At 48.3% G+C, this 26,481-nt stretch overlaps 1 protein-coding gene across 1 annotated transcript; it reads left to right on the forward strand.

Moving 5' to 3' along the window:
- The first annotated feature begins 960 nt into the window (after positions 1–960).
- LOC118769554 (pre-mRNA-splicing factor ATP-dependent RNA helicase DHX15-like) lies at positions 961–25,628 on the forward strand. Its single transcript, XM_036516682.1, has 14 exons — positions 961–1,105; positions 3,312–3,672; positions 5,992–6,185; positions 6,699–6,858; positions 7,595–7,813; positions 10,357–10,524; positions 16,460–16,546; positions 17,097–17,246; positions 18,185–18,293; positions 21,178–21,369; positions 22,879–23,001; positions 23,352–23,542; positions 24,982–25,151; positions 25,279–25,628. The coding sequence occupies exons 1-14, from the start codon at positions 1,038–1,040 to the stop codon at positions 25,394–25,396; spliced, it is 2,310 nt and encodes a 769-aa protein (XP_036372575.1). The 5' UTR covers positions 961–1,037; the 3' UTR covers positions 25,397–25,628.
- Positions 25,629–26,481: the final 853 nt, after the last annotated feature.

A 26,481-nucleotide genomic window follows, 5' to 3' on the forward strand; every position in this document is an offset into this window, starting at 1 on the left:
CCAGATGAATGCCAGGAGGGTTGTTATTGGACGTCACTAGCGTTCTGTATCCACTCACCTTGTCGGAATGAAAGCCTTTAGACTTTACTACTGAAAAATTAATTGCAGACTGGTCCATGTTCTAAACCCTAAACACTGCATTTGGAATAGCCATATATGTGATTATGTAGTTAGTCTGCTTACAAAAGACAGGGTTACTCAAAGTGGGTGTGTTAGGAAGCCGACTGTACATGGAAACGAAAGCAGATATAGAATTGAACGCGCGGGACATTTCAATTGTGCATTTACCACTTTTCTGTTCTACATCACAGTTTAAACTCCAACCAAGACAGCAGCAGCAGGCCTATTGAAACACATTTACAACGTCACCATTTTCATTCGCAATCAGCAAATATATGAAATCACAGTAGTGCTGAAATTAAAAAAACAATGATTGTCTTTTGATGTTGCTGGTGTAAAGCTAAGTGCTTTCTAATGATAACCCCAGCTAGCTAATTCTGTACTGGTATCAGAAATCAGTCTTGCGGGTTATATACAAGAGACAGTAAGACAAAATCGTGCCGGATATGTTACGTTTCACATCATTCTTAACATTTTTAATAAGAATATGATACAACAGCCTAGCAACAATACCATACAAAGCCTATATCAAAAAATTTCTAATGCGCATGAGTAGTGAGCCTCAAAGTAGCTTCAGCGCCATTCATAAATTAAACAGAGAAGATGTGGATAAATCGAACCATTTCAAACACTACCGGCTTCATTTAAATGACATCATGTTATAAATCTCACATTTAACTGAAAGTCATATGAAAACATAAAAACCTAAGTGTTACTGTTATCTGGCTAGTTCTACCCTCAAGTGTTAACATTTTTATTTTTATTATTTTGTATTTTTTTCTTCGGAAGAATGATGAGGTAAGTACTTCCGGTCGCCATTTTATCGTTGTTGCTCTTTCCTGTGGGAGAGCAACGGTGCTTTGAAGTGATTGTCTGCATTGACTTCTTATTTTAATTCTCCGTATATTTAAAACAAGATGTCGAAAAGGCATCGATTAGACTTAGGAGATGACTATTCGTCTAGTAAAAAGAGATCGTCTGACGGGTAAGATAAGATATCGGTTGATTATCTGCCTAGCCAGTAACAGCATTTTGTTTGTTTGTAGTCTGGCTAGCAGTATTTGCCAGTGTGTGAAGTTCTGAAAGCTTGGTGGATCACCGTATTTGCTTTTCCCTGAACAGTGTTAGCTGTCTGTACATATCTGCACGTGATACATGCACACAAAAACACAATTCTGTGTTAAATATCAAACACTGAGCTGTTTCTCTTAAACGTCAACCTTGCGTTTCTCAGTAGCCAGCTAGCTAGCCAGCTATGCACGTGGAAATGGCCCGTGGCCTAGCTGCCTAACCGGCCACATTTGATTATAATGCGAGGTAGCCAAAACCAACTGATCTGCGCGTAAGCTTTATTAAAATGCACATGAGGTTATTAAAACGTCTATAGTTATAAATGCACAGTCGACGTTCTTAGATTGCTGTTAAGGAAGTACCGGGTTATGCAATTATCCACTTCTTCACGCTGCATTGCCAGTAGACAGCTAGCTTGCCTAGCCTGGCGGCCAACTAGTTACGCTTGTCTGTCTTTTCTAGTTCGGTAGCTAGCGTAGCTACGCATGACATGTTTAGCCATACAATCCACAGCGCTGCCAGGACCAATACTGTAGTTAACTAGTTGGTGATCAAGCAAGGAACCTCTCTAGTGAATGACAGGGCTAGCTTTTTACCGCCGAACAGAGAGCTGGCTTTCCGCCGAGAGGGTGCTTGCTTGCTTTAGTTTGCACTCTGCGACATTAAAACTGTTCATTGGTGTTTTTGCGGTGATGTCCTGTGGCTTACAGGAAATTGCACAATTTGGCATATTGATTATATTCATCAAGCACGGGTAACGAGATGGATAGTTAAGGGACAACGCTTAGGCCTATGGTGGCTCGCCAAAAGTGGCTAATCTAACGTTTTGCTGGAAAGCGGTAACGGGTTTATGTAACCCTTGACCACAGGCTGACAACTAGCTACTTCGTAGTGCATCGCCTGAATCCGCCTGCACGAAACTGTCAAAACGGCAGTGGAATGTACAACGCATGTCACGGTCAGGATGAAACTCAGTAGCGGTACCCAAGGGAAGGTTTCACAAGAGAAATATGAACTCAGATTCGAAAGCCCCACATTACAATTGTGTTTCGTCACATTGATTTAGTTAAAAAAAAAAAAAAAAAGGTTAGTGTTCCGTTGCTTGGGGTGCTTTTAGTTATGTAGACAAAATTGAGCAAGAGTTTGCAGCCTGAGGATGGAAGCTTAGCAGGTTGTGGAGGACTTATTTCCGAATAGGTCTGGACTCCCACCAGCACGTTGTTGCCTTGTTGTGGAGTCATTCCTTGCATTCAGACTCCCTACACAGATACAGTGTCAGGTATGGTTGGTCATATTTAGTTGGTTGCTTTGCACATACTGTTTTTCAGGTCTGCATTTATTCAGCGAGCTATTTAGGTTAAATACCTTCCAGGGAACAACAGCAGTATCCTACCTGGGATTTGAATCTGTGCGCCTTTTGGTTATAATTTGATTTTAAAACCCACCATTTCACAATGCTTATGCCTTATGTAAGCGCACTTACATAAACTACAATACATGCTGTATTGTTTTTTTTTTGTTTGTCGCACTTTGCTTTTGAGGGGCTTGAATTATGGAGTACATCTTGAGTTGTGCCTCAGTTTGTCCTTCAGACAGAGCCAGGATCTTGGCCAGAATCTCACAGGCCTTGTCAGGCATTAGCGAGCTACAGATTTGTGCTGTGTAGCCTGTGATCTTAAATCTTAGCCGAATAAATGCGTGTCGTGCAGTCTTGGGGAAATAAACAAAACAAAGTCATGTTTTAATTGCATGTCTTACGTTGCTTCCTGATCATAAATTTGGCTGCTGTAATCCTGGAACAGAAAAAGTGTAGATTAAATTTTTTTGTGACTCACACAGTTCCTTACATGTAATTGTACAGGTAAAGGAGACTTAAATATTTCAACATGCAGGGAAATGGTATAACAGAAAGCTATAACAACTTGGGTGGGATAAACTGGTTTTGTAATCAGTTCGGAGCTTAGGCTCTAGTATACAATATTGAGTCCAACAACCCCTTGTTAAGATGCCAGTAGACAGCAAAAATCAACATCCTGTCAGTGTCAGTGTCTCACTTGTGTTGGCTGATCTGTTAGGCCCCTGGTTTGACTATATGTGTGTGTGTCTGCTCCTCCCCACAGAAAAGACAGAGATCGCGACAGAGACCGCGACGACCGGCCGAGGGACCGTGACCGCGACCGGGACAGAGACCGTGACCGGGACAGAGAGAAGGACATGAAGGCCCCCGGTCTCTCGCTCAACCCCATGATGGCGGGGGGCGGCGGCGGCGGCGGGGGAGGCATGCCCCTGCTGAAGCCGCCGGCCGTCCACCAGCAGATTAACCCCTTCACCAACCTCCCGCACACGCCCCGCTACTACGAGATCCTGAAGAAGAGGCTGCAGCTGCCCGTGTGGGAGTACAGGGAGCGCTTCAGCGACATCCTCACACGCCACCAGAGCTTCGTGCTCGTGGGAGAGACGGGCTCCGGGAAGACCACGCAGGTGAGGGGTGGAGTCCCTCTCCCCAAAGCCACGCCCCTAGCCATCCGTCATTGGAGCTGCTGTCCAGACCCCGCCTCCACCTGGTGTAGAGTGCAGAGCTTCATGATAGTCTTTTCCTAAGCTTGTGAATGAATGCTTGTGTCAGCTGCTTATGAGTTGTGCTGTAAATAGTAGTTAGGGAGTGTTGCTTGAGGTATATGTAATGGGTTTGCTGTTATTGGTTAATGGTAGCCAGGTGTTCTTACAGAAGATAATTGGTTTTGACTTTAACTTTTTTTGCTCACATTTTCTGCATGACCAGTGAAGCTATTATTTTTTTGACGTCTAGGTTCAGTACACATTGTACAGGGGTTTATCTCCAATATTCAGATGAATTCCCCTCTTCAATTCAGTTTTGTTCAGTCCAGTTAAATTTTATTTGTGTAGTGGGTTTTAATGAAGGACATTTGTCACAAAGCAGCTTCAGAGATATACCAGCCCAGAACTCCCCATAGAAAGCCTACAGCAACAGCAGCAAGGAAAAACTCCCTAGCTAAAATAATAAAATCTTGAGCAGAACCCGGCTCAGAGGGGAAGCCCATCAGCCTCTAGACAGCGCCAGGTGGCCAATTAGGTCTAGAGCAGTGGAGGAGCATATTAGCTAAATTCGTGGAAAAGTCTGAGGAACGAGTCAGTGTTCAGGTTGGTGGGACTGGCCGGCTGGGTCAAGTGACTGGGCACGGTCAGGCGGGAGAGCAGGGGAGGCATCTGGAGCTGCACCAGGGGAGGAGTGCTGGCCTGTTCAATCGATTTCTGTGGCTGAAGCTCGGGCAGGGGTTCCAGAGCAGGGAGGGGAGAAGAGAGAAAGCATTAACGGAGGTACAAAGAGCATTAGACGGAGAGAGTTGGAGGAGGAGGAGGAGGAGGAGGAGGAGGAGGGAGAAGCAGTAGCAGTTATAGAGAATGATGCTGAGTAGATGAGTGAGTACTTGCTAAACATTAAGGGTCTTGGCTGCAGAAAGAGGCACTCCTAGAAGGGTAAGCCTTAGCCAGTTGGAGTAGTTTCCAACTTTTGCAGGTCTCATTATTTTTTTAAATCGCTGGGGTGGCTAGTTCTGTTTACCCCATCACTTATTTATCACACTGGCTTGTCCTGTCTGGCCAGAAGTGGTCTGCTGCTCCTCTAAGAGGCTTCTGCAGTGTTATCTTTGCACTGCACAGTTCCTCTTCAGTCTCAGCAGTTATATATTTCACTGGACGAACTCATCGATTAAAGTTGGTTCACACCGATATAGTTCACTTTTTATGGAGAATTGTGGAGTAATTCTGTGAATAAAATATAGACTTGCGAAGAGATTGGATTTGACTTTTTAATGCATCGTTAATTATTATTTTTTTTTGCATCCAGTCGACCTTCTGTATCTGTATAATGAAGCTGAATTTTAATTTTTAACTGGTGCAGTCTGCAGTGCCAGACCAGCTCCTACAAGGTGATAGTCAGTGAAAAGGGCCATTGGGAATATTATGGTTTTGCGCAGTAATGTTTTGGCAGTGTAAACTTGGCAAGCTTCTTCAGAACATCTGTTGCTCGCAGACATGGCTAGTTTTAAGTGGTTGCTGAATCTGGCGCTTTTCCTACACTCGACCTTTGACCCTTGTGTGTCACATGAGGCTCTGAAGTCTGTCTTAATGGATAGGCATCCGGTATGTTTTTTTTTTTTTTTTCTCCTGCAACAGCGTGTGGTACTTCTCTGTTAGAGCCGACCTGAGCACAGCACAGGCCAGGTGCTCAAGCGCAAAAGTGGACTTCACCCAGGAAACAAAAGACATCATGGGGACAGTTTCCGCACCACATACATTTGTGTTGAGATGTGGACAAAAACACATTTCCACATTACACGAAAGAATTTTGGGAACATTGGCAAGGTTTGCTTTAGCATAGTGCTTAGTTTGTTTGTCCAGTTTGTTAGAGGCTGTGCGGTGGGGATTGTTTAGTGTAACTTGGGTACATTTTGAATCGTAGTGGTAGACCTGTTTTGCAAGTGTTTCTGTTGACTCTCTGGGATATACTTGGCATGTATATACAAATATGTTTACAAATGCTTGGTGTGTGTGAGTAAGTTGGTGGTTTTGTATGCTGAATGAGTGTTGTGAGTTGATTTACAATAGTGTCATCTAAAGACCACCCGCTTCGCAACACAGCCAGGCATCCTGCCTTCCCTCCAGCCGCACACACAGCAGAGTTAAACCATGTTTGAGTGAATAATGACAGGGGAGTTTAACTGTGAACCCGCCTGTCGTTGACACTGACGAGTGACACGCCTCTTCTCCCCCCCGCAGATCCCGCAGTGGTGTGTCGACATGGTGCGAGCGTTGCCGGGGCCCAAGCGGGGCGTGGCCTGCACCCAGCCCAGGAGGGTGGCGGCCATGAGCGTGGCGCAGAGGGTGGCGGACGAGATGGACGTCATGCTGGGGCAGGAGGTGGGCTACTCCATCCGATTTGAGGACTGCAGCAGTGCCAAGACCATCCTCAAGTGAGTACCCCAGGGGCTCACACCCGTTCCTGTGGGAACCCCCTGGGCTCTGTGTACCTGCTTGGCCTGTCAGAGAGGGGGCGCTGTGAGTGCACGGGATGTTAAAAACGGCTTTGAAGGCACATTAGAATGCTTTGGTTAGGGCCTCTGCAGAACCATCTAGGGTGACGTGTGTAGTTTATGGATCAATTTGCTCAGCTGGATAGTTATTGATGCTGTTCAGGTTTAGCTTAGTAATGGCTACAGTGGCTGTACCCTACCTGGGAACTGAGCCTCTGGTTACAATTCCAGCTCCTTAAACTGTGAAGGAAAAGAATTAAGGTCGACAGCAGCTGACCTACTTCAGCAGTTAAAGGTAGTCGCCACCTTGGACAGAAACAGGAAAAGCTCTGCACTGCAGTGTCTTGAGCTTGCCAAAGAATTGTGACCTTTGTGAATCGGCCGAGCTGATCCCTGGCAGAGCCGTGTCCTTTGTGCGTTACCCATAACCCCCCTCTCTCCCCCACCTGTAAGGTACATGACTGACGGAATGCTGCTGCGAGAGGCCATGAACGACCCCCTCCTGGAGCGCTACGGCGTGATCATTCTGGACGAGGCCCACGAGCGGACGCTGGCCACCGACATCCTCATGGGCGTCCTGAAGGAGGTGGTGCGACAGAGGACAGACCTTAAGGTACAGCCAACGCAGGCCTCACACCCAGCTGGCCTGGAAGTGGCTATTTGTCAAGGGTTTGTGGCGGCAGTGTAGCATAGTGATACGAAGCAGGACTCGTAACCAAAAGGTTGCTGGGTCGATTCCCCACTGGGGCGCGTTGCCGTACCCTTGGTCAAGGCACTTAACTGACAGTTGCCTCAGTAAACGTCCACTTGTATAAATAGATAAAATTGTAACCTATGTAAGTTGCTCTGGATAAGAGCGTGCGCTAAATGACAGTGATGTACTATAATGTAAAAGGTTTATCTACAGACTATAGTGGGACGTCTTTGTCAGAAAAGAACACTCTCTGTTCTTTTGAAAAGACGCATTTCAGCCAGAGAGGAGCTCAGAAAGTGTCTGTATAGTGTGAGATTTCGTCCCAGCGGCTGCCACCCTAATGGGTGCAATCCAGAAAGAGTCCGCAGTCTTTTTTTGGAAGGATGTGCTGGGCGCAGTTGGACAGTGATTGCGAGGCTTTGGGAGACAATCAGAGCTGATGTGTATTTGTTCAGGTTTAGTCTGAACGATCTCCTGTCCGCATCCTTCTTAATGAGAATTTCCCTTGGCCGGGTTGCCGTGTTGCTTTGGGCACAGAGAACGCCGGCACAGAGATGGCGGTGTGGAATATTTAAAGGGGGGGGTTTGAGAAAGCTTCACGCTGCACGCTGCTCAGGCTGTGAGCGTGACTCCTCTCCTCTCCGCCCCCGCCCAGGTGATCGTGATGAGCGCCACGCTGGACGCGGGGAAGTTCCAGGTGTACTTCGACAGCTGCCCCCTGCTGACCATCCCCGGGCGCACGCACCCCGTGGAGATCTTCTACACGCCGGAGCCCGAGCGGGACTACCTGGAGGCGGCCATCCGCACCGTCATCCAGATACACATGTGCGAGGAGGAAGAGGGCGACGTGCTGCTCTTCCTCACAGGACAGGAGGTAGGATGCGCACGCCCACTGTCCACTGAGCCATGGCGAATTGGATCACACAGAGCTGCGTAATTGCAGCGTGCGTCTCTGACGTTATCTCCCCTCCAGGATTGGATCGCTGTTGGAATTAGCGATGTGAGGCAGATTCAGTAACCTCATGAATACAGTGCTATGTGTAAACTGTCTAATGAATATGGAATTTGATTGGTGGTTTTGAAAGTTCACGCCCCCTTTTTTTTTGCTCACGGAATTTGCTTTTGTCTTATAAAAATGTATTAAGGATATTAAGATGGCCTGGAAAGTTCAGTGTTTTTTGTATACTTGCAGTTCATTTGATTTTGTTTAGATTAAAAGCTGATTTGAGATCAGTTGGAAAGGGTAAGCAGAAGCTGCCCGAGGGTTTTTAACCTGTTGGTTTCTGTTCTCTTCTGAGAGTGATCTAGATGGAAGCATCAAAATATGCAAACTTAATATGAACAGGAACCAACATCTTTCTCTTTTACTTAGATCATGGTTGTTATTTGCAGCCAGGTAGGCTAGGATGCGTTATCTTTTTTTTCCTGTGTGTTTCACTTCAGTAAGTCTAAAGTTTTGAGTGATTGTAACACCACCACTCAACTCAAATACTCCCTTCTCCCATTCTGAAATACTCCCTTCTTCCTTCTCCCTTTCTAATTAACTTATCAGGGAACGCACTGACTGACTGTTTAACTGCCAGCTGTCCTAATACAGAGCATTACAAACAGCCCTTTGCTGCCTTCTGTTACTTGTATGCTTGCTTGTGTCCTGTCTTATGGTAGTAATTTACATTCATTTTCAAGAGAGCTGCAGGTGTTGAGAGTTGACAGGTTATTAGTATGGAAGGTTTTATAATGAGTGCTTGAAGGTATGTATGAATCATTTAAAATGTATATGCACAATTCATGCCAGTTAAGATTTGCATGAGTATTTTTACCGGCGCCGTTAAATGCATGCTGGGATTTCATAACGTGCTCACACCGCGGGAGGGGAAGCTGATTCATTCTTGCCCTTTAGAGTAGCTGGTGTGGTGGTAATGCTCTGAGGGATAGGGCTTTATTGCTGGGTTGTGATGAAATGGTAGTGCTCTCGGTGGCAGACAGCGGCCTTGATAAAATGGACGTGCACTAAAAACCGCTCCTGTAATTTCAGAATGCACCTCGCTCCCGGTTACTACAGAGCACTTCCCCCTCACGCTCGGTGCCAATTTGTCTGTCACATGATCCTGTGAAAAGTGGCCGCAGTCTCCACTGCGGCCTGAAGGTGGCGCTGTAGCAGAGGCTTGATTTCTAACCCATCTGTGTTTGAAGTTTCCAGCGAAACGGAACGCATTTGATTACATTCCACTCGTGTTCCTCCCAGTGGCATAATTCCTTCCTCATTCCGGAGAGCAGCGAGAGCCGCTTTCTTCTATGTCCCCCTTGCTAAAGCATTCCAGAGGGACTGCCTGTTTGGAACACTTTAAAAGCTTTAGTAGTGAGAGCACTACATCATGTGGTCATTTTCAGTTTGGGTGGCAATACCCCAGCCAGTACCTCTGTTAAGACACAAGAAGACCTGAGATCATGTCTGGGTTGCATTTGATTGCCCAGTGGGGTACTGTGGTTAGGGGTTGCTTGGTAACACCATCACAGCTTGTGGGAGGCATCACTTGGTCTGCACTTGGAGGTGGGTGAGTTTGCCAGTTGTGGATGGAAAGGAGAGGGTAGAATTTGTGGAACTGAAGGGCAGTGAGGGTGGAGGTGCTGGCCGACCGCTCACGATGGTACTGCTCTGAAATCTGTCTGAGCCTAGCAGGGTCCCCAAGGGTCTCTCACAGTCCTTTAAAATATTATTACTGGAAAGTCACTGAAAGTGATCCTAGGTTTCCCATTATCGTCAACAAATCACGGAAAGTTTCCTAAATCTTAAAAAACATAGTTTATTCTTGCTTTTCTCTTTTTCATGTACTGTTAAGCCCAGCTATGCCAGTGGGCCATTGTTGGTACAGAATTTAGCCTGGTAACTGGTTATCTTGTTCTGTGTGCCCACTACCAGTAGTCATTTGAAGATTCTTATGTGGTTCCTAATATAAGTGTCTGTTCTTGCAGGTGCGGCATATATTTAAAGCATTTAAGCATTCCCCGCACATTTTCAAGTTACTTGATTTTAGTTTAGGTTTTCCCGGATGTAAAAACGATTAAGTCTGAGGTTTATACTGAAAATCATTAAATAATCGGGGTGAATATGAATGTGTTTTCAGTGGAAATCATGTCCAGGGTTCAGATACGTTCCGAATCCACAGTAAATCTGTTAGCGTCCCTCCGGAGGTTTGTCCTGTGTCAGTGGTGTTCGGTATGTCCCATTGCCTTTGTTTTGTCAGAGAGAGAAAGAGAGGAAGATGTGCAGCTTGAAGACGAGACCTCGGAGAGTTCACACATGCCAGTTCAGTTAATTTCCGCTGGTGTAGGTGACGGCCGACGCGCCTGTCCTCGGCGACGCTGAACCCTGAGCGACCGCGCTGACGCCTCTCCGCTCTCCCCCCTCCCCCGCAGGAAATCGACGAGGCCTGCAAGCGAATCAAGCGCGAGATCGACGACCTGGGACCCGAGGTGGGAGACATCAAGATCATCCCGCTCTACTCCACGCTCCCCCCGCAGCAGCAGCAGAGGATCTTCGAGCCCCCGCCCCCCAGGAAGCCCAACGGAGCCATAGGACGGAAGGTAAGCCCTGCCCACCCCAGACCCCGCCTCCAAACCCATGTGAGCGTATAAAAGCGCAAGCTGTCGGCAGGCAAGTCCTTTCAGGCCGCAGCGTGGGGATCGCTCACTCAACCGAAAGCGCTGCCTCTTTCATCAATACGCTTCTCCGTCACCTCCGCGTAATTGCGATTCACACCGGAACACCGGGTCAAAACAGTGTGCCTTCCTAATACCCGGAACGGCATAAATTATTGATGCAAAGGCGGAGGGGAGCCGGCGCATCCTTAGCGGAGTGTTTTACAGCCTCTCTGTTCCCGCCCGGAGCCCCTGCTTCCGCTTTGACTCGCCAGCGCAGGGATTCTGTGGCGCCGCTAACGTTAGCCGCGTTCTTTGTTTACTCCACTATCGCAGGCCCTGACCGCTGCGGGACCGTGGGTCTGAGGCCCGGAGAGCGGCCGGCACATTAAATTTAGCACTTTAAACGTGCAGCCCGCACGCCCCTTCAATAACACAGCGAAAAGGCCGGCACGGGGATTCCCTGCGCGGCTCAAGTAATTAATACATTGTGTCTGTATCGCATATGAGCGCAGAAACTAATGATGCTAATAAGTAGCGGTAGCGTTGGGCGGGGGGTGCGGTCCAGCACATTCAAAGGCAGAATGAATTTCTCGGTTGTTGCTGCCGGGTCGAGGGTGAGTCATGCAAACCCGCGAGGTCGCGCGCTGGAGCCGCGTAGCCCCCGGGGGAATCGCGCCACGCGGGTTGATCGGTAATAAACGAGAGAGCCGATAATTGATGCTAATTGAGGAGGAGGGCTGCGTGAGTTTTCTGGGTCACGTCGGGGGCTCAGTGCTGTCAGCCTGCGTTTGGTGGGAGGTCTTCCACTGAGAGGAGAGTGACAGTATTGTCATTCGTCTGTGCTGCAGAAAAGCACAAGTCCTGCACATTTCCACCGGACTTTCCTTTCACTGCTCTGACCAGCAAACGGCAGATACTCATTCCCATGTAGTGTTAAGCCCATTTTCAACATATTGTTCTCTATTGGATGTATATGTTTTTTTTTTTGTTTGGGAGTCTCTTACACAATCTGACATGTACACTTCCATCATGCATTTTAATGAGCCGTAAACACGTTGGGAAGCAGAGCGTTAAGTAGCCCCCAGTCTACATGAGTCAAGAGGAGGACATTTTGAGTCAGCATCGCCTTTTGACGCCACAGGCTGGAAGAGTGGCCTCTAGGAGAAAAGTCCTGACTTCGCATGTTTGCGGTCCAGAAATAACTGGCCGTGATATTCTCTAACATTATCACTGAGGAGAAATTTCTGCCGTCCAGTGTCCTCCCAGACAAACAGGGCCTGCTCTGCATGTTAAATTACACTCAGCACAGATTCAAGAGAGTACAGAGTCATCGATGAAAAGCTGTCGCCTCTGTTGGGAGTGCGCTGTTGACACTTGTTCCCCGTGGTGCCAGTATTGGGTTTGATATGTCAGTGCATAGGTCGCGTACAACATCATATGCGTAGTTGGCACTTTTTTTAAAATTATTGCATAAGTCGCCTCAGGGCTGTTAATGTCCCTGCTTTGATGTCATCCCTGGACAGAGTGTGAAGTGTATGTTAGTGACTCGTTTCATTTCCGTTATAGACTTGGCTGGCAGTGTTGCCCGTACAGCTGAGAGACCTGTTGCTTTTCAGTCATGTTTGATTGCGTCTTTCACAGATCACTCCTAGCCATCCTTGTCAGTGGTTGCTTTTGATCCATGTCATTCACATGTGGACCAGTAGGCTTTACAGACCTGGAGCCAGGATGAACTATGGGGCTCCAGTTTGCATGGGTTTTTTAACGGTTGTTTCTGTCTGGCAAAACTGGAGCCACCTGACAGGAAATGGCAGTTTTAACCCCACGGCAGAGCTTGATATTAGCTAGCCAACAGAAAATGGGACCCGCCAGGCATAACCAATCAAGTGAGGATTGTCATATGCATTTAAAAATGCAGTGGACAATCTTCTATAAACTTTCACAAGGCTAATAGCGAAGCTTTTTATAAGAAATGTCTGAACTTGGGGTGTTATTGAGGTACTTATTCCTGAGATAATGAGCACTTCACTTTTGATTTATCCTCTGATTAACTAATTCAGGTTGTTAGATTCTCCTCTATATTGCATTCTGCAACCACTTGGCTGCCATTCAGTTTAGCCAGAATGGCAGAAGTGCTTATTTCAATGACTAGTTACCCAAGCGAAAAGTTCCAATACTGGAAGGAGAGCTTTCTAGTGAATGGCTGTTTTATGTTTCTAGCCGGCTGTGAGCACAGTTTGTGTCTCGCTAATCCCAGGACGGGTCAAAGGAACATGCTTAATATTACTAACAATGCCCCGTGTCCGTGTCCAGGAATGGCCGTGTACATCCCTGTATTGTGTGTTGTTTGATTGTGGGACATCTCGGTAATGAATTTTGACACCTCTCAGTTTCCCCTGATTGAACGCTCTTCGCTGCGGTGATTCCAAATGTCTCCGGTCCCTGACTGATGTGACAGGCCGGGATCTCTGCTGGCGTGCAGTCTGTGTGTCCTATATGTTCCCGTTTTAATTGGCCCAAGCCGTGTGAACTTTAAGGGAGAAAAGCAGACGTGGAGTAAATGTCATGTTGTCACTTTGTTATTAGCCGGTTGGGGTCGGCGTAATTGAGGAACCCGGAGAGCCTCGTTATTTGTGACCGGTCACTCGGGCCGGCCGGTGGGGGATGCTGGCTACGTGTATGCAGCTCGGCTGTCCCTCCCTCCCACGAATGCATGTGAACCTACTGAGGGAGACTCCATTGGAGGTTGAATTACAGGTGGCTTGAAGAGCCATAAGGAAAAGTCATAACCAAACTGTATGGGGTTTTCTGGCAAGAGTTAAAGCAACTGATACAAGGTTGGGGTTGCTGCTGATTGGGGATGGGCTTCACAGCAGAAGAGGCTAAAGTATTTCCTCATCATTGCGCGTGGTGCTTCAGCTTTCAGTCGCTTTGGCTATGAAAGGCGCTGTCTGGGGGAACCTGAGTTGCTGACGTCTCGGCTGCTGACTTCTCTTTCCCGTGCAAAGCATGGCGGCAGCATGGCTTCATGATTACGGAAACGCTGAATTCTGCCCCTGGTTTCAGGGCCATCCGTTTCTCCCCCGGTTGTCGCCGGTTGTCGGGGATAGTGACACCCCACCCTCTGCCCTCTCCCTCCAGCGAGGGCCCGATGCTGAGTCTGATGAGCTGATGGGGTCACCTATCCGCCGATGCCCCAGACTCCGGCGTGTCATTAGCTGCAAATGAGCTTTAACGAAGCGGAACGGGGCCGCCGGCGAAGGGCGGCCGGAGAGGAGCGCGCTCTCCTCGCCCCCCTCGCTCGCCGGGCCGCGGGAGGAGGCAGCCGCGAAAGGGAGTATTTCACGCCTCTCGTAAGAATGGAGAACAACGCGTCTGCGGCCACAGTGCCACGCAGCGCATCCCTCATTAGTGTCCGAGTTGTGCGTTTAATGCAGCTGAACGTCTGCCTCAGAGGGTTGTAAACCGCTCCCCGCTTTGTTCAAACGGGAGGCACAGGACGCTTGTTTCGGAAGCACGGGTAATTATGTTCCAGGTCAATGTTTGTTTTGCCTTCAGTGCAGGTGACCGTGGGACTTAGTAATCGTGGGCATGTAGTAACATGGATGTCATGTTTCACACTCTCTAAAATGGGTGTAGCCATCATGTTGTCAAGCCCTCAGTGGTGGGAAGCAGTCATATATTATAGTATATATAGTATATTGCCATGGAGAGCAGTCTTTTTGTTTGATCCAGTCAGGGATTGATGATATGTGGTAGCTCCACCTGGCATTCGGTGTGTGTGGGAGGAGCCTCAGAACAAAAATCCCAGCTCCTAGACCACAGACCCCTCCTCACGGTGTGGTCAGAGCAGGACTGACCCGCTCATGGGTCCGTGAGGCCGCTCTGTGGAAGTGAATATCCTGCCGTCTCGCAAGCAGCTGCAGCGCGTGTAGCATGTAGCATGTAGCGCTGTGGTGTTCTGGCAGCCTTTTGGAACAGCCTCACTGGGAGCGTGCGTGTAAACGATGAACTGTAAACAAATACATTCCTGACAGAGAATACTGTTACTTGGATTGAACATTTGTCTTGAAAAGTTTCTTTAACTGTGTCAAATTCCGTATAAGTGAGGAGAATGTTCTCGCTTGAAGTGAAGTGTTTGTTTTGAAACATTCCCCTAGCGCTGTTAGTTTAAAAGCAGGCGGACAGGCCTAAAGGGTGGCGTGACTCATTGCGATTTCCGTGGTTTCTCACGGCGCGGCGTCACTCCCTGACAGGCTCGTGGCTCGTGGCTCGGAGACAGAACCGCGGTGGGGAGCGAATCCGAGCCAAGCCTTTCCCTGGCCCTGCCCGCCCTCCTCCATCTCAGATCCGAGCCGCCCGTCTCGTGTGTGTACGTTCGCAGACAGTCGTGCCGAATCGAGCGAGCGCTCATTGTCCCCCCTCCCCACTCCTCTTTGATCAGCCTGATCTGACAGCCAGAAAGATCCACAATCCCGCTAATCTGGGATATTATTCGCGTCTTAGGCTGCGCTCTTTTCGGCAGACGGAGCCGTATTTAGAACGCAGAGGCCGGCCCTGTGAATCCTCGCACTCCTCTCATCTCCTCCCGAAGCGCTTAAACGGTCTCCCCCTCCACAAACGTCAATTAGCGTCTGCTCTCGCCGCGGCCCGCTCTCTGTAATTGCGCTTATTCACCCAGTCAATTAACTTCCTGTCCCGTTTAGGAAGCGGCTTTATGGCGCTCTCCCGTTGTCAGGTTTGATAGGGTTCTGTTTTACTGGCATTGTCATACTGCGCTAATGGATTGTTCTTGGTGTCCGGTTTTTCCCGCCACGACAGATTGGTTCCTCTCGAAATTCGGCAGGGTTTGCCTGCACCGTCCCTCTCTGATCCCCCAATCGCAGCTTGCGCCGTTTGGAACGCTCGAACGAAGCCGTTAACAAAAAAAAAAAATAGGAGCGTGACAAAGGAAAGCGAGTTCCATGCGATCCCTGAAGTAGGTCAGCACAGCCTCCTTTTGCAGAAGAATAGGGGCGCAAAAATGGGTGTGTGAAGAGGCTCGTGTTTAAAGACCCGAAAATGAAAAGACGCCTCTTCAGGAACGGGAAGCTTGCCTTGCAGGCTGCGAGTAGCCGTGCCTCTACCAAAAGGAAAGCCTATGAGGTCCCATCGGCCTCGTTTGCGCGACTGTTTCGGTACCCTCCTGTTGGCTTTTATTATTCAGTGAATCCAGGGCCCCCGTTACAAGTTCCTTTGTGGATGTAAATGTTGCTTTTCTGCCAGGCTGTTGCACTCGGGAGCCCGTAGAGCGAGTTTGCAGCTCTTACGCAGAGCTCTCCCTGAATGCCGTTTCGTGCCGTGTGTAGATAAATGCTGGAACCTCAAGCGCAAATCTCACGCGAGGAGTTGTGAAGAAGTGGGAGCGATTGATTCATCCATTAGAATTCGTGTGGTTCACCTCATACACTCGGCCAACACTAATATCAATCCAGATGGCTTCAAATTCAAAACCAAACTGAACAAAGCAGTCAAATTTGCTGTCGTACCACATAGTCATGCATGATACTGTAATTATGAAACAGTTTTGTTCACCCTGTATTTGCTCATTAGTTTTGAGTTATGTGCAAATATTCGAGAGCTCAGGGCAGAGACAAACACAGTGGTTAATTTCCATCAAGCTATCTCAAATTGAACCTTTAAAAGGCAAAATGAAATCCCATGTGATGGATATTAAATGGGTTTTGGATGGACAGTACTGATGTGCTGCTGTTGTGCAGCTGACCGGCCCCCCCTCCTCTTTTATAAGAACGCCGACTGTGAATTAATCTTTCCTGGAATGTCAGCCTGACTGCTGCTTCAGTAACCAACTTAAACCCAGCGCCGCCCGTCTTCGCAGGTTGTGGTGTCGACAAACATCGCCGAGACGTCCCTGACGATCGACGGCGTGGTGTTCGTGATCGATCCCGGATTTGCCAAGCAGAAGGTTAGACATCTCTCCCGTTCCCCTAATCTCTGTCATTCATCTGTGTCTTGCTTATTTATTCTCCTGGCATTTGAAAGCCCCCACAGAAAATTGTTTGAAGGAATTTGCTCTCGATTCATCTCAGTCAAACAAAATGGCAGCCCTTCAGAAGGAGCTTTGAATAAGAAGAGCTGTGAATAATTATGCTTGTCTAGTTTTCTGACCGGGGCTGCCTTTTTCAAAGCTATGTCCCCTTCAGAAAGAAATCAATTAGTACTGGGAGTATCTGGCAGAGCCAAAATGGCAACCTGACAGCAGCTCTTTCATTAGTGAACACTGATGCCATCCTGACATTAGGTAGAGCCAAAATGGCTTCCCCTCATCAGCACTATCTTCAGTGATCATAAGTATAGTCCTGGCATTTGCAGAGCCAAAATGGCATCCCGTGCACAGCACTTTCTGTAGTGAACACTGACATGACACTGACATCTGACAGAGCCAAAATGGCATGGTGAACAGTGAGTTCCTCCCTCGCTCAGTGCTGTCCTCCCTTGCTCCTCCCCCGGGTCAGGTGTACAACCCGCGCATCAGGGTGGAGTCCCTACTGGTGACGGCCATCAGCAAGGCCTCGGCCCAGCAGCGGGCGGGACGTGCCGGCAGGACACGCCCGGGGAAGTGTTTCCGCCTCTACACGGAGAAGGCCTACAAGACAGAAATGCAGGTGAGTCTGGGCCCCAGAGGCCGCTAAACCTCAGGAGCTTAAGTCAGGCCAGCTGTGTTTCTCGTTTGGTGCTCTCAAAGAACGAGTATTCTGTTTGCATGTACAAGGGGAGGCAATATAGTCATTATATTCGTGGTGGTAATCACTTATTGTACGTACTGTAGCTGTAGCTGAATTAATAAACAAGGACAACATAAAATGGCGTTCGTTCGGATCCTGTGTTAAATGGCTTATAAATGTCACCTTTGTCTATGGCAAAGAATGTACTAGTGTGTACAGAAGTTTGCCTCACTCTGTATGTTTCCGTATGGAAAACAAGTTGCCTTCTTACCACAATGGGAGAGGCTGTGTAGCTAGCCTTTTTAATACAGTTGTGAAGTTTTAATGAGAATGTTAACTGTGTACTGCGTTTGCATTTTGCATCCACCACACTTCAGCTATGTGATATTCCCACGTTCAGCCTAGCAATTATCAACACTGCAACTCAAAAACGCACATCTGGAAAATTGTATGTGTGAACCCCTAGTCTTTTGATGGGTACTGCCACAGATATTTTATATATCGCACAGATATTCAACTCTGCATGCCTTCCGTCCTCTCTATCCATGTCTTGGAAGGGCCATCTGAAAATAAATTGTTGCAGTGTCTGCACATTTATGCTAGTTATGGCAGTTGTCTTCTTTTACCCTTCTACATGAATATTCATGATGAGACAACAAAATGGGCACTTACAGCTTGAACAGTGCTTTGAAGCACATTGAGTTGAATATTTGTTCAGAAATTTGAATATCTGTGGAATTTCCTATAAATATCGTTCCAAACAGTGAGTTGATCTCTCAAATGAGTTAAATGGCTTTTTAGATACTCCAGGCTGTGGGCTGTTTGCCATGTGGTGTGTGGGGGGGAAAAATGACAAGTTTCCTCCTCATTTTCAACAGGACAACACGTACCCTGAGATCCTGAGGTCCAATTTGGGCTCAGTTGTCCTGCAGCTGAAGAAGCTCGGTATTGATGACCTGGTGCACTTTGACTTCATGGACCCCCCAGGTAAAGAAAACACCGGTCACTTCATTTTTGTGTAGCTTTTAGAATTAAGCAGGGCTATTTATCTCCTGCTGCTGGAAGGTCACAGTGTCCAAGCATTTGTTCCAGCCAGGCGATTAACCACATGATTGGTTGGTCTTGACTGACTCTCTCCCCATTTTGAGGACCTTTGTGTTGTAACAGTTGTCTGAGGAAGACCATAAGTCAGAACACATTGCTGTGCGGTTTGCTCTATAGATGTATAAAAGCTGGAGTATCACCCGTCCTGTGATCTTAACTTTAAAGCGGCACACTGCAAGATTCATATAATTCATAATATTGAGGTTCACTTTGTTACAGAGAGCTACAGTGCCTGCTGTGATGCTCCTCTGCCGGAATGAACTTAGGTAGCACCACGCTAGGCATTTGTGATGTTTCACAGATTTAGTTTTAATTACTTTAAAATCACATTATTTGCCACTCAAACACATGAACCAGCTCTCAACACATGGACGACTCCAACTCTCAATTAATACAGTGCACATTGGGTAAGCTCGCTTGTGTCATACAGCGTGGGATTTGAATTTATGGTTAATGTAGCAGTGTCCTCACCTTGTGCTGACAGACAGGTGGTGTGTAACTCGCATCCCAGTGCATTCTGGGTGCTAGTGGCAGACGGGAATAAAGTGACGAGGGTTTGGTGGAACAGCACGCAGTACCGGACATCACAGCCATGCTGATGGAAGACTGCCGTTAAGATTCTTATTTTGAAAGTCTGCCTGTAATGGTGGACACTGTAGAGAACGATAATTTGGAGCGTGTACCGGTGTGTGAGGCGGCACCTGGCGGCGCTCCCAGCCCCCTGCTGTGGCCGAGCCCACCGGCTCATTATGAGGGGCCTGAAGGAGTATCTCAGCAGCGGGTCCTTCACCTGAGGGGGCCGACACTGGCGGTGCCAGTGTTCCCTCTCCCAAAGTGTACCTTGGGCGCCGCCCTTCAGGCCATCGAGAGACACTTCTCCATCTATGTAACTAGCTCATCAAAGCTATTGGTATGGGTCGGTATTATAAGTGTTAAGTGTAGTAGTAAAGGTAACATCAACTGTGTGCTTGTCTTTCCTCTCACAGAGGACGTAGCAGTGGGATGACCCACGCTCTGTGCACACCCTAAACAATAACACACACACACGCACACACACGCACGCGCACAGCTCAATGAGTCACACACACACACAACACACAGCTCAGTGTCTGAGCCTCATAGAAAAGAACAGCTCGTACTCACTGAATCAGCAGCCGGCCCCCGCAGTCATGATAATCCTCACTTTTAATCGGGACGCTTTCCTTAAACAGATACAGTCTCTGAGTGCAGTTTTTCGCCCGCGCTCTCAGGAAATGATGTCACAGCGGCACCTGCGAGGTGTGGCTAGGGGGTGAGGAGAGGAGAGGAGCCGAGCAGTTGGGTCACTGCTCAAGTTCTCTCAACTCAGGGATAGTTAGAAACGGGCCACCGTGAATGTCATCAGATCTTAATCCCATTGCATTCGCGATTGCATTTGAGGTCCGCTAACCGAATGGAAAACGTTTCACACGATCCATAACCTGGCCGGTAGCGTTTTCACGCACGCCGGAAGATCACTTATTTTCCTATTGACCTGCTTCCCTCCTCACTCATTAAGCCTCGCTGCAGTCGAATGACTAGCTGAGCAGAAAACGCAAAAGCCAAAATACAGTGATTATGGAACACGGAACAGATTGATGGGATTAATTGGTTTCTTGACATTTTTTTTCCTGCAGTCTGCCAGCAGTGTATTCAAAGCCAACAAGATGTAAAGTCCTTGTAGTCTTAAGCCTTTGATCTCATTGATTGCTGTCTTTCAGAAAGCCACTCGGATGTAATTTTGGCTCCTTGCACAATGGTGTAGATTACAGTCGGTCGTGTTTGGAGTAGGTGTTTAGCATTAGTCATAACATTTGGAAGTTTTTGTGTTCATTTTGTGTACGATTGAGTACGATTTCCCCCCTCAGGGCGTTGAGGGCTTAAGGTACAGTCCCATGAGTAATGCTGTCCACCTGTACTTCATAAGAGATGGACAACCGTCCAGAGTAGTCATCTGGTAATAATAACGCAATATGTTTTAAATAATCATACCCAGAGGGTAAGGGTAAAATCTGCTTGGTTTGCGGTCTGCCTGGTGATTCATCTGTTAACATGCAGCTGGCCGCAAACACTTGCGTATCAGTGACTCAGTTTTGTACAGCAGTTAGTTCAGCGTTTTCTACAAGACCTGGGCCAAAGAATTACAGAGATAGCAGGTGAGGAAAACCCTGTTGCAGCACTGGCTGTGGTGTGGGTGTTTTGAAGCTCTGGTGAACCGCACAGCTTGTGGTCAGAGCGACTGTGCTCCAGTCCCAGAGGGCTACAGTCCAGCTGGTTCTCCAGGTGTCTTTAAGCCACTGAGATGCGGAGCTGGGCAGGAGGGTGGGGGGTGGGTCCTGTTAGGCCACTGATGGTTGAGTCTGGTGGCTGAGTGCCTGGTTGTGTTAAGAGGCGAGATGTACAGGCTTAAAGTGGTGCTGTTTTGCCAGCTGGAATAATATTGGGATGTCTGTGTTTACGGCTCTCTCTCTCTCTCTCTCTCTCTGCCTTCCTTCCTTTCTCTCTGTCCCCCTGGCCCCCATCCCATTTTCCATCTCTTCCTCTCCCTTTCATGCTCACCTTTCCCCCATCTCCCTGTCTCTTTCTCCCTATGGCTCTGTCTCTCTCACTACTGTCCACTTTTGTCTCCTTGTCTCTTTCTCCTTGCCTATCTCTCTCTCTCTCTGTCTCTCTCTCTCTCTCTGCCCCACTATCCCCACCCTGTTTTTTTTCCCTCTCTTCCTCTCCCTTTCGTTCTCTCGCTCCGCAGCTCCGGAGACATTGATGCGGGCCCTGGAGCTGCTGAACTACCTGGCGGCCCTGAACGACGACGGCGACCTGACGGAGCTGGGCTCCATGATGGCCGAGTTCCCCCTGGACCCGCAGCTGGCCAAGATGGTGATCGCCAGCTGTGAGTTCAACTGCTCCAACGAGATCCTGTCCATCACCGCCATGCTGTCAGGTAATGCCCGGGAGAGAGCGCCACCCGCAGCCTGTGAACCGCGTGCGCGCGCGCGGCCCGCCTCGAAGGAGGCCCCTTCCGACCGGGTTTCGTTCCGATTGGCCGAATTTGCCGCGCGCCCCTTGTTGGGTAGAGCCGACCGATTCTGCCGCGACTTGAGGGTCTTCCTGATTGGTTAACGGAGAAGAGAGCCGCTGCTGTCAGCTGATGTTATTTCAGTGAGGGGAGAAGGCTTGCCTGCCGTAACAGACTGAGCGCACAGCCGGCACAGCCAGAGCATTCTTTTGCTGCAGCTGCTCCACAGGTTGCCCGAGCTGAGTGGTAGTTACGATGAAAAGGCTTGCCTTTGAGAGGCAGGAAGAAAACAAACAGAATTCAGCTCACGCCGTTCCCCAGTGGCTTTAGCCGAAGCACCGGCGGGAAATCGCCTCCGTCGGGTTCGTTAAATTGTCTGCGGCGCGTGAGGAGAAATTCCTGTCAGCACGGCGACCCGCGTGAGCTGTGTCTGGCCATCACTGAGATCGCTCTTTAAGATTGCGATGGAGTCGGTCCCAGGGACATAATGTGGATAAAATGAAAACCAAAAACTTTTTAAAGAGATGAACTTTGCTGAATGTACTCGTCTGTTGAATTGCCTTTGTCAAAAAACATAGCGACTTGGTGTGTTTGCGAACTTGTTCGGAATATCTAGCTGTCCGGTAGATGGACAGGGCCTTTTTGTATCCTCCTGTTCCATTTGGTCTTATCAGATGGCCGTCGGTCCTTGAATGCTGTCGCCCGCTGACCTTCAGAGTCAAAGCTTTAAGATTTGGATGGTGCTTTTTTTGCTGTATGAAACCGCTTAACGCTGACTCATGTGGAACCGCTGTTTAGTTTTTAACCCAGTAAATTCTGTGGAATTCATTATTTAAGACGTATAAATTGCCTATGCTTAGAACAGTACTCCCTTGTTATAAAGCAGACTTGCAGTGACACATTAAGCTTGTGTGTCTGGGTTCTTTATTACCAAATACTATCACCTTTCCTCCGCTCTCATAACCTTTAATCGAATGTGGAGTCCCATTCATGGACTCAAACAGCAGCGTTATAACAAGGGACAGCTGGCGCAGTGAAGCCTAGTTTCACTGGTTTCTTATGTGTGCTACTTTTATTGCTAGTCCTTGTGTTCCAGAGGGAGTTGCTGTAGTCTGTCTTTCAGCAGGGGTGCTGGGTGGAGGGGGTTGGGAGGGGAGGTCTTGTGCTGTTACACTCGAATGCCTTGTTAACGTTCTGCAGTTGTGTAAACGCTCTTGTCTTCCAGATGTGGTTAGGTGTTGAGCCCCTCCCCCCACACAAGCTAGTAGGCAGTTCGTCATGCAGTTGGAGAGGCCATGAGACACGCCCCCACAGCCCCGCCCCGCCCCATGCTCTGTGAACTGATGTAGCTGCTAGGCCTTGTTCCCTCTGTCTGTGAATGCTTGACTCATCCCTATGGGCGTCTGTGTTGGGGCCCATACCAACCTTGTTCAGTCCCGCAGTGCTTTGTTCGTCCAACGGAGGCTAAGAAAGCGGCCGATGAGTCCAAGATGCGGTTTGCGCACATAGACGGAGATCACTTGACTCTGCTCAACGTCTACCACGCATTCAAACAGAGTGAGTATGGCGCGCGTCCGCTGAACCGGCAGGGCTTAGCTGTCATGATCTGTTTAAAAAAAAAAAAGAAAACCAAAAGAGATGAAAAAGCTTTGTAAAAAGCCTCAAAAGTGTGCACTTATTTCTTCTGAGATGATTGAAGGGGAGATGAAATTGTGGTATTTTTTTCCCCACTTAATCTAACTGCCCAGTTGTGCTGTTTGTGAATTGTGGCCTTGTACTATTGCTGTTGCTATACTGGCTAAGAGTGAAGACACAGAGGCAGCCCAGTAGCTGAAACTGTCACTATAAACCGGGAGCTCCGCCTGCCAAATTCAGCCTGCCCCCCCCTCCCCCTTTCTGCTCCACAGACCATGAGTCGGCGCAGTGGTGCTACGACAATTTCGTAAACTACCGCTCGCTGATGTCTGCCGACAACGTGAGGCAGCAGCTGTCCAGGATCATGGACCGCTTCAACCTGCCGCGTAGAAGCACCGAGTTCACCAGCCGAGACTACTACATCAACATCCGCCGGGCCCTGGTCACCGGCTTCTTCATGCAGGTTAGCACCCCCCTCCCTCTCTCCCTTGTTCCCTCTCTCCCTCTCTTTCTCCCTCTCTCTCTTTCTCTCTATCTCTGCGCTAGATGTTGTGATGACGGTTATCATGTTTATTAGTTGAGCGCGTCGCTCCTCTTTGTTAAAAGGAAATAAACATGGCCTATGATAATTTAAAGGATTGTGGTTTATGTGTGGTAAAGTGGTAAAGTGTTTGTTTACAACCGTGTGCGTTTCTTACGAAGGAACATGTTTTGTCTGTCTGTCTGTCTGTGTGTGTAAATGATTACACATGTGGCCTTCAGCACAGGCAGTTGGTCCCTCAGAAGACCTGAGTGTTTTGTCTGGTTGTGGTCGCCATAGGGGCACACTGAACCATCGACAATCAGAATACAACCACAAGCAGATCGTGTCCCAAGCTCTCCAATCGGGAGCAAAAGAAATGAAGGGAATTGAGTCGTCTGTCTCCGTCCTGGTGTGAATATCAACTGCTTCTGAGACCCAGGAAAAAAGGAAGTGGGACGTAGCAGCTGCTTTTTTTCCTTCTTTTGAAAACTTCTGTAAAAAAACATCTCAGCCAATTAATATAAAGCTATAATAGGGTACACAGTTTAATAATGGATAAGGATCCTGCTAAGTATTTACAGAAGAACACCAACGCAGACGCAGAAATGAAGCCAATTTGCACCTCGCTCAAAACAAACAGCATTTTGCAACAGTACTTCCAGGGGATTAGGAGCGAGCCAGATGACAAGTCGAACAGCTCTATTAATATTTAAACAATCGTCAGTGGTAATCCCTCGCAGAGGTGAGACCGCAGCGCGCGTTTCCTTCACGGTCCTCATTTATTCGTTCGGGGGGAATTTAGTTACTCCCCACCCCTTGAGATTGCCATCGCCCGAACCGTCTGCGTTCTGTGCGTATGTGGGCCGCCGCCGGCTCGTCTGTCGCTGCTCGGGGCGGCGCTCGGGAACACGGTGTTCGGGGGCTGTCAGCGCGAGACGAAATGCGCGCGCGCGGGGGGCTCTTTTCACAGTTTGTCCTCCTCCTGACAGCCGTAGTCTCGCCCCAGTCAGCCCCGTGCCAAACACCGGGTGATGGATACGGAGCCTGTGCCGGATCCAGGGGAGACTCGCCCCGCGATTTACTGCGTACAGACCTGATCTCGGAGAGGAGCGTTTGCATCCGGTTGCAGCTGCAGTGTTAATCACACTGCCCTGTTGTGTTTGTGGCAGATTAAGGGAAACAGAATCCCAAAATAAAGGAAATGAGAACTTTACCTAAAAGAAGAAGGGACAGTGGAAGAAGACCAGATTCTTTTCTGTCCTTATGTGTGAATGTGCATACGTGTGTCTGTGTGTGTCTGTACTTGTACTATCTTGTGTGTATGTGTGCTTGCGTCTGCTCCTGTGTGTGCAGCATGTCATTCCTCTCTCTGCCTGCAGGTGGCACACTTGGAGCGCACTGGACACTACCTGACAGTGAAGGACAACCAGGTGGTCCAGCTTCACCCTTCCACTGTCCTGGACCACAAGCCAGAGTGGGTGCTGTACAACGAGTTCGTCCTGACCACCAAGAACTACATCCGCACGTGCACAGACATCAAACCGGAGTGGTAAGTCCCCTGACTTCTCATCTCTCTCCACGGGCTCAGCCCCGTTGAACACCCTTTTTAAGCGGTCCGACACATCTGTGAAACTGTCCTATGGGGCGCCCCTGAAATGCTGTTTCCCTCGTTTCAGGCTGATAAAAATCGCCCCCCAGTATTACGAAATGAGCAACTTCCCACAGTGCGAGGCTAAGAGACAGCTGGAGCGCATCATCGCCAAGCTTCAGACCAAGGAGTACTCCCAGTACTGAGGAGCCAGGGGGCCAAGAGGAAGAGGCGTCCACTCCAGTGCCCAAAAGCATCGGAACTTTAAGTTGTACACCGTGCATCCGTGTGACAACCTTTACGGAAGAATTTTTTCGTTTTTTTGTTTTCCTCTACTGTTCAGATTTTGATTATTTTTTTATAACTTTCTGCTTTTGCTGTTTTTCTTTTGTTTGTTTTGTTTTTTTTGTCCACCAGTAGTGTAGTACAAAACGTTGGCATTTATGAAATCATTTCGGAAGCGAATTCCCCCAATTCTCTGAGGTTTTCAACAGGAATACAGTTACTTAACATTACGCATGATTGTTCATGTTGATGTTGACATTCCTTTTAGAAATTGTGAACTCTTAAGAAAATGTACATGAGTAGACAGTCTTTGACCTCAATAAAAGCTATTAATATCAGCCTGGGCAGTTTGTTATGATTGGGTAGCCTCTAAGATTGAAGTGTGAGGAAGAGACGGTAAGAATAATCTCCGTTAAATGGGACCTTCAGTTGTGAACTTGCCAAAATGCTGCGTATACAGTAACGCTGCGCCTACTGGCTGAATCCAGATGCGGATATTTTTAAACTCTTAGTGGCTAAAAATCAGTTGTTCTGGAGCCAGTAGTCTCTTTGTTCAGCGATGTGCGTGAATGTAGTACTCGCCTTTCTCGCAGGGACGTTGCGGAAAGTTCCAGAGGCTTCCAGTCCGGTAAAGCCCACAACTGACGCGTTGTCGTAGAAGTGACGTCGTTGCACACCACGGCCGCGTATTTGTATGGATGCTCGGGGGGCTAGAATCAAAGCATTATTCAAAGTAAAAAAGCGTGACAGTGGTTTCAGTTCTGGCACTAAGTCCCTCCGGTGGATTAGGCAAAGCTGGGCACATTCTGATGCAAAGCAGTCAATTTGGGAAATATTTTTTCCATTCAGCTGCGTTACGTACCGGCACGCTTCTGATAGTATATTCAGTAATGACAGTGGGGTACAGCCACTTAAGGACCCGGACTTACAAACTTAGCAGTGTGAAACCGTGGTCGGGGCAAAGTAACTAACCTCCATTGCTTCTGCAAATATCCAGCCGCTAAAA

Source organism: Megalops cyprinoides, chromosome 22 (genome assembly GCF_013368585.1).
Source record: "Megalops cyprinoides isolate fMegCyp1 chromosome 22, fMegCyp1.pri, whole genome shotgun sequence".
Taxonomy (NCBI): domain Eukaryota; kingdom Metazoa; phylum Chordata; class Actinopteri; order Elopiformes; family Megalopidae; genus Megalops; species Megalops cyprinoides.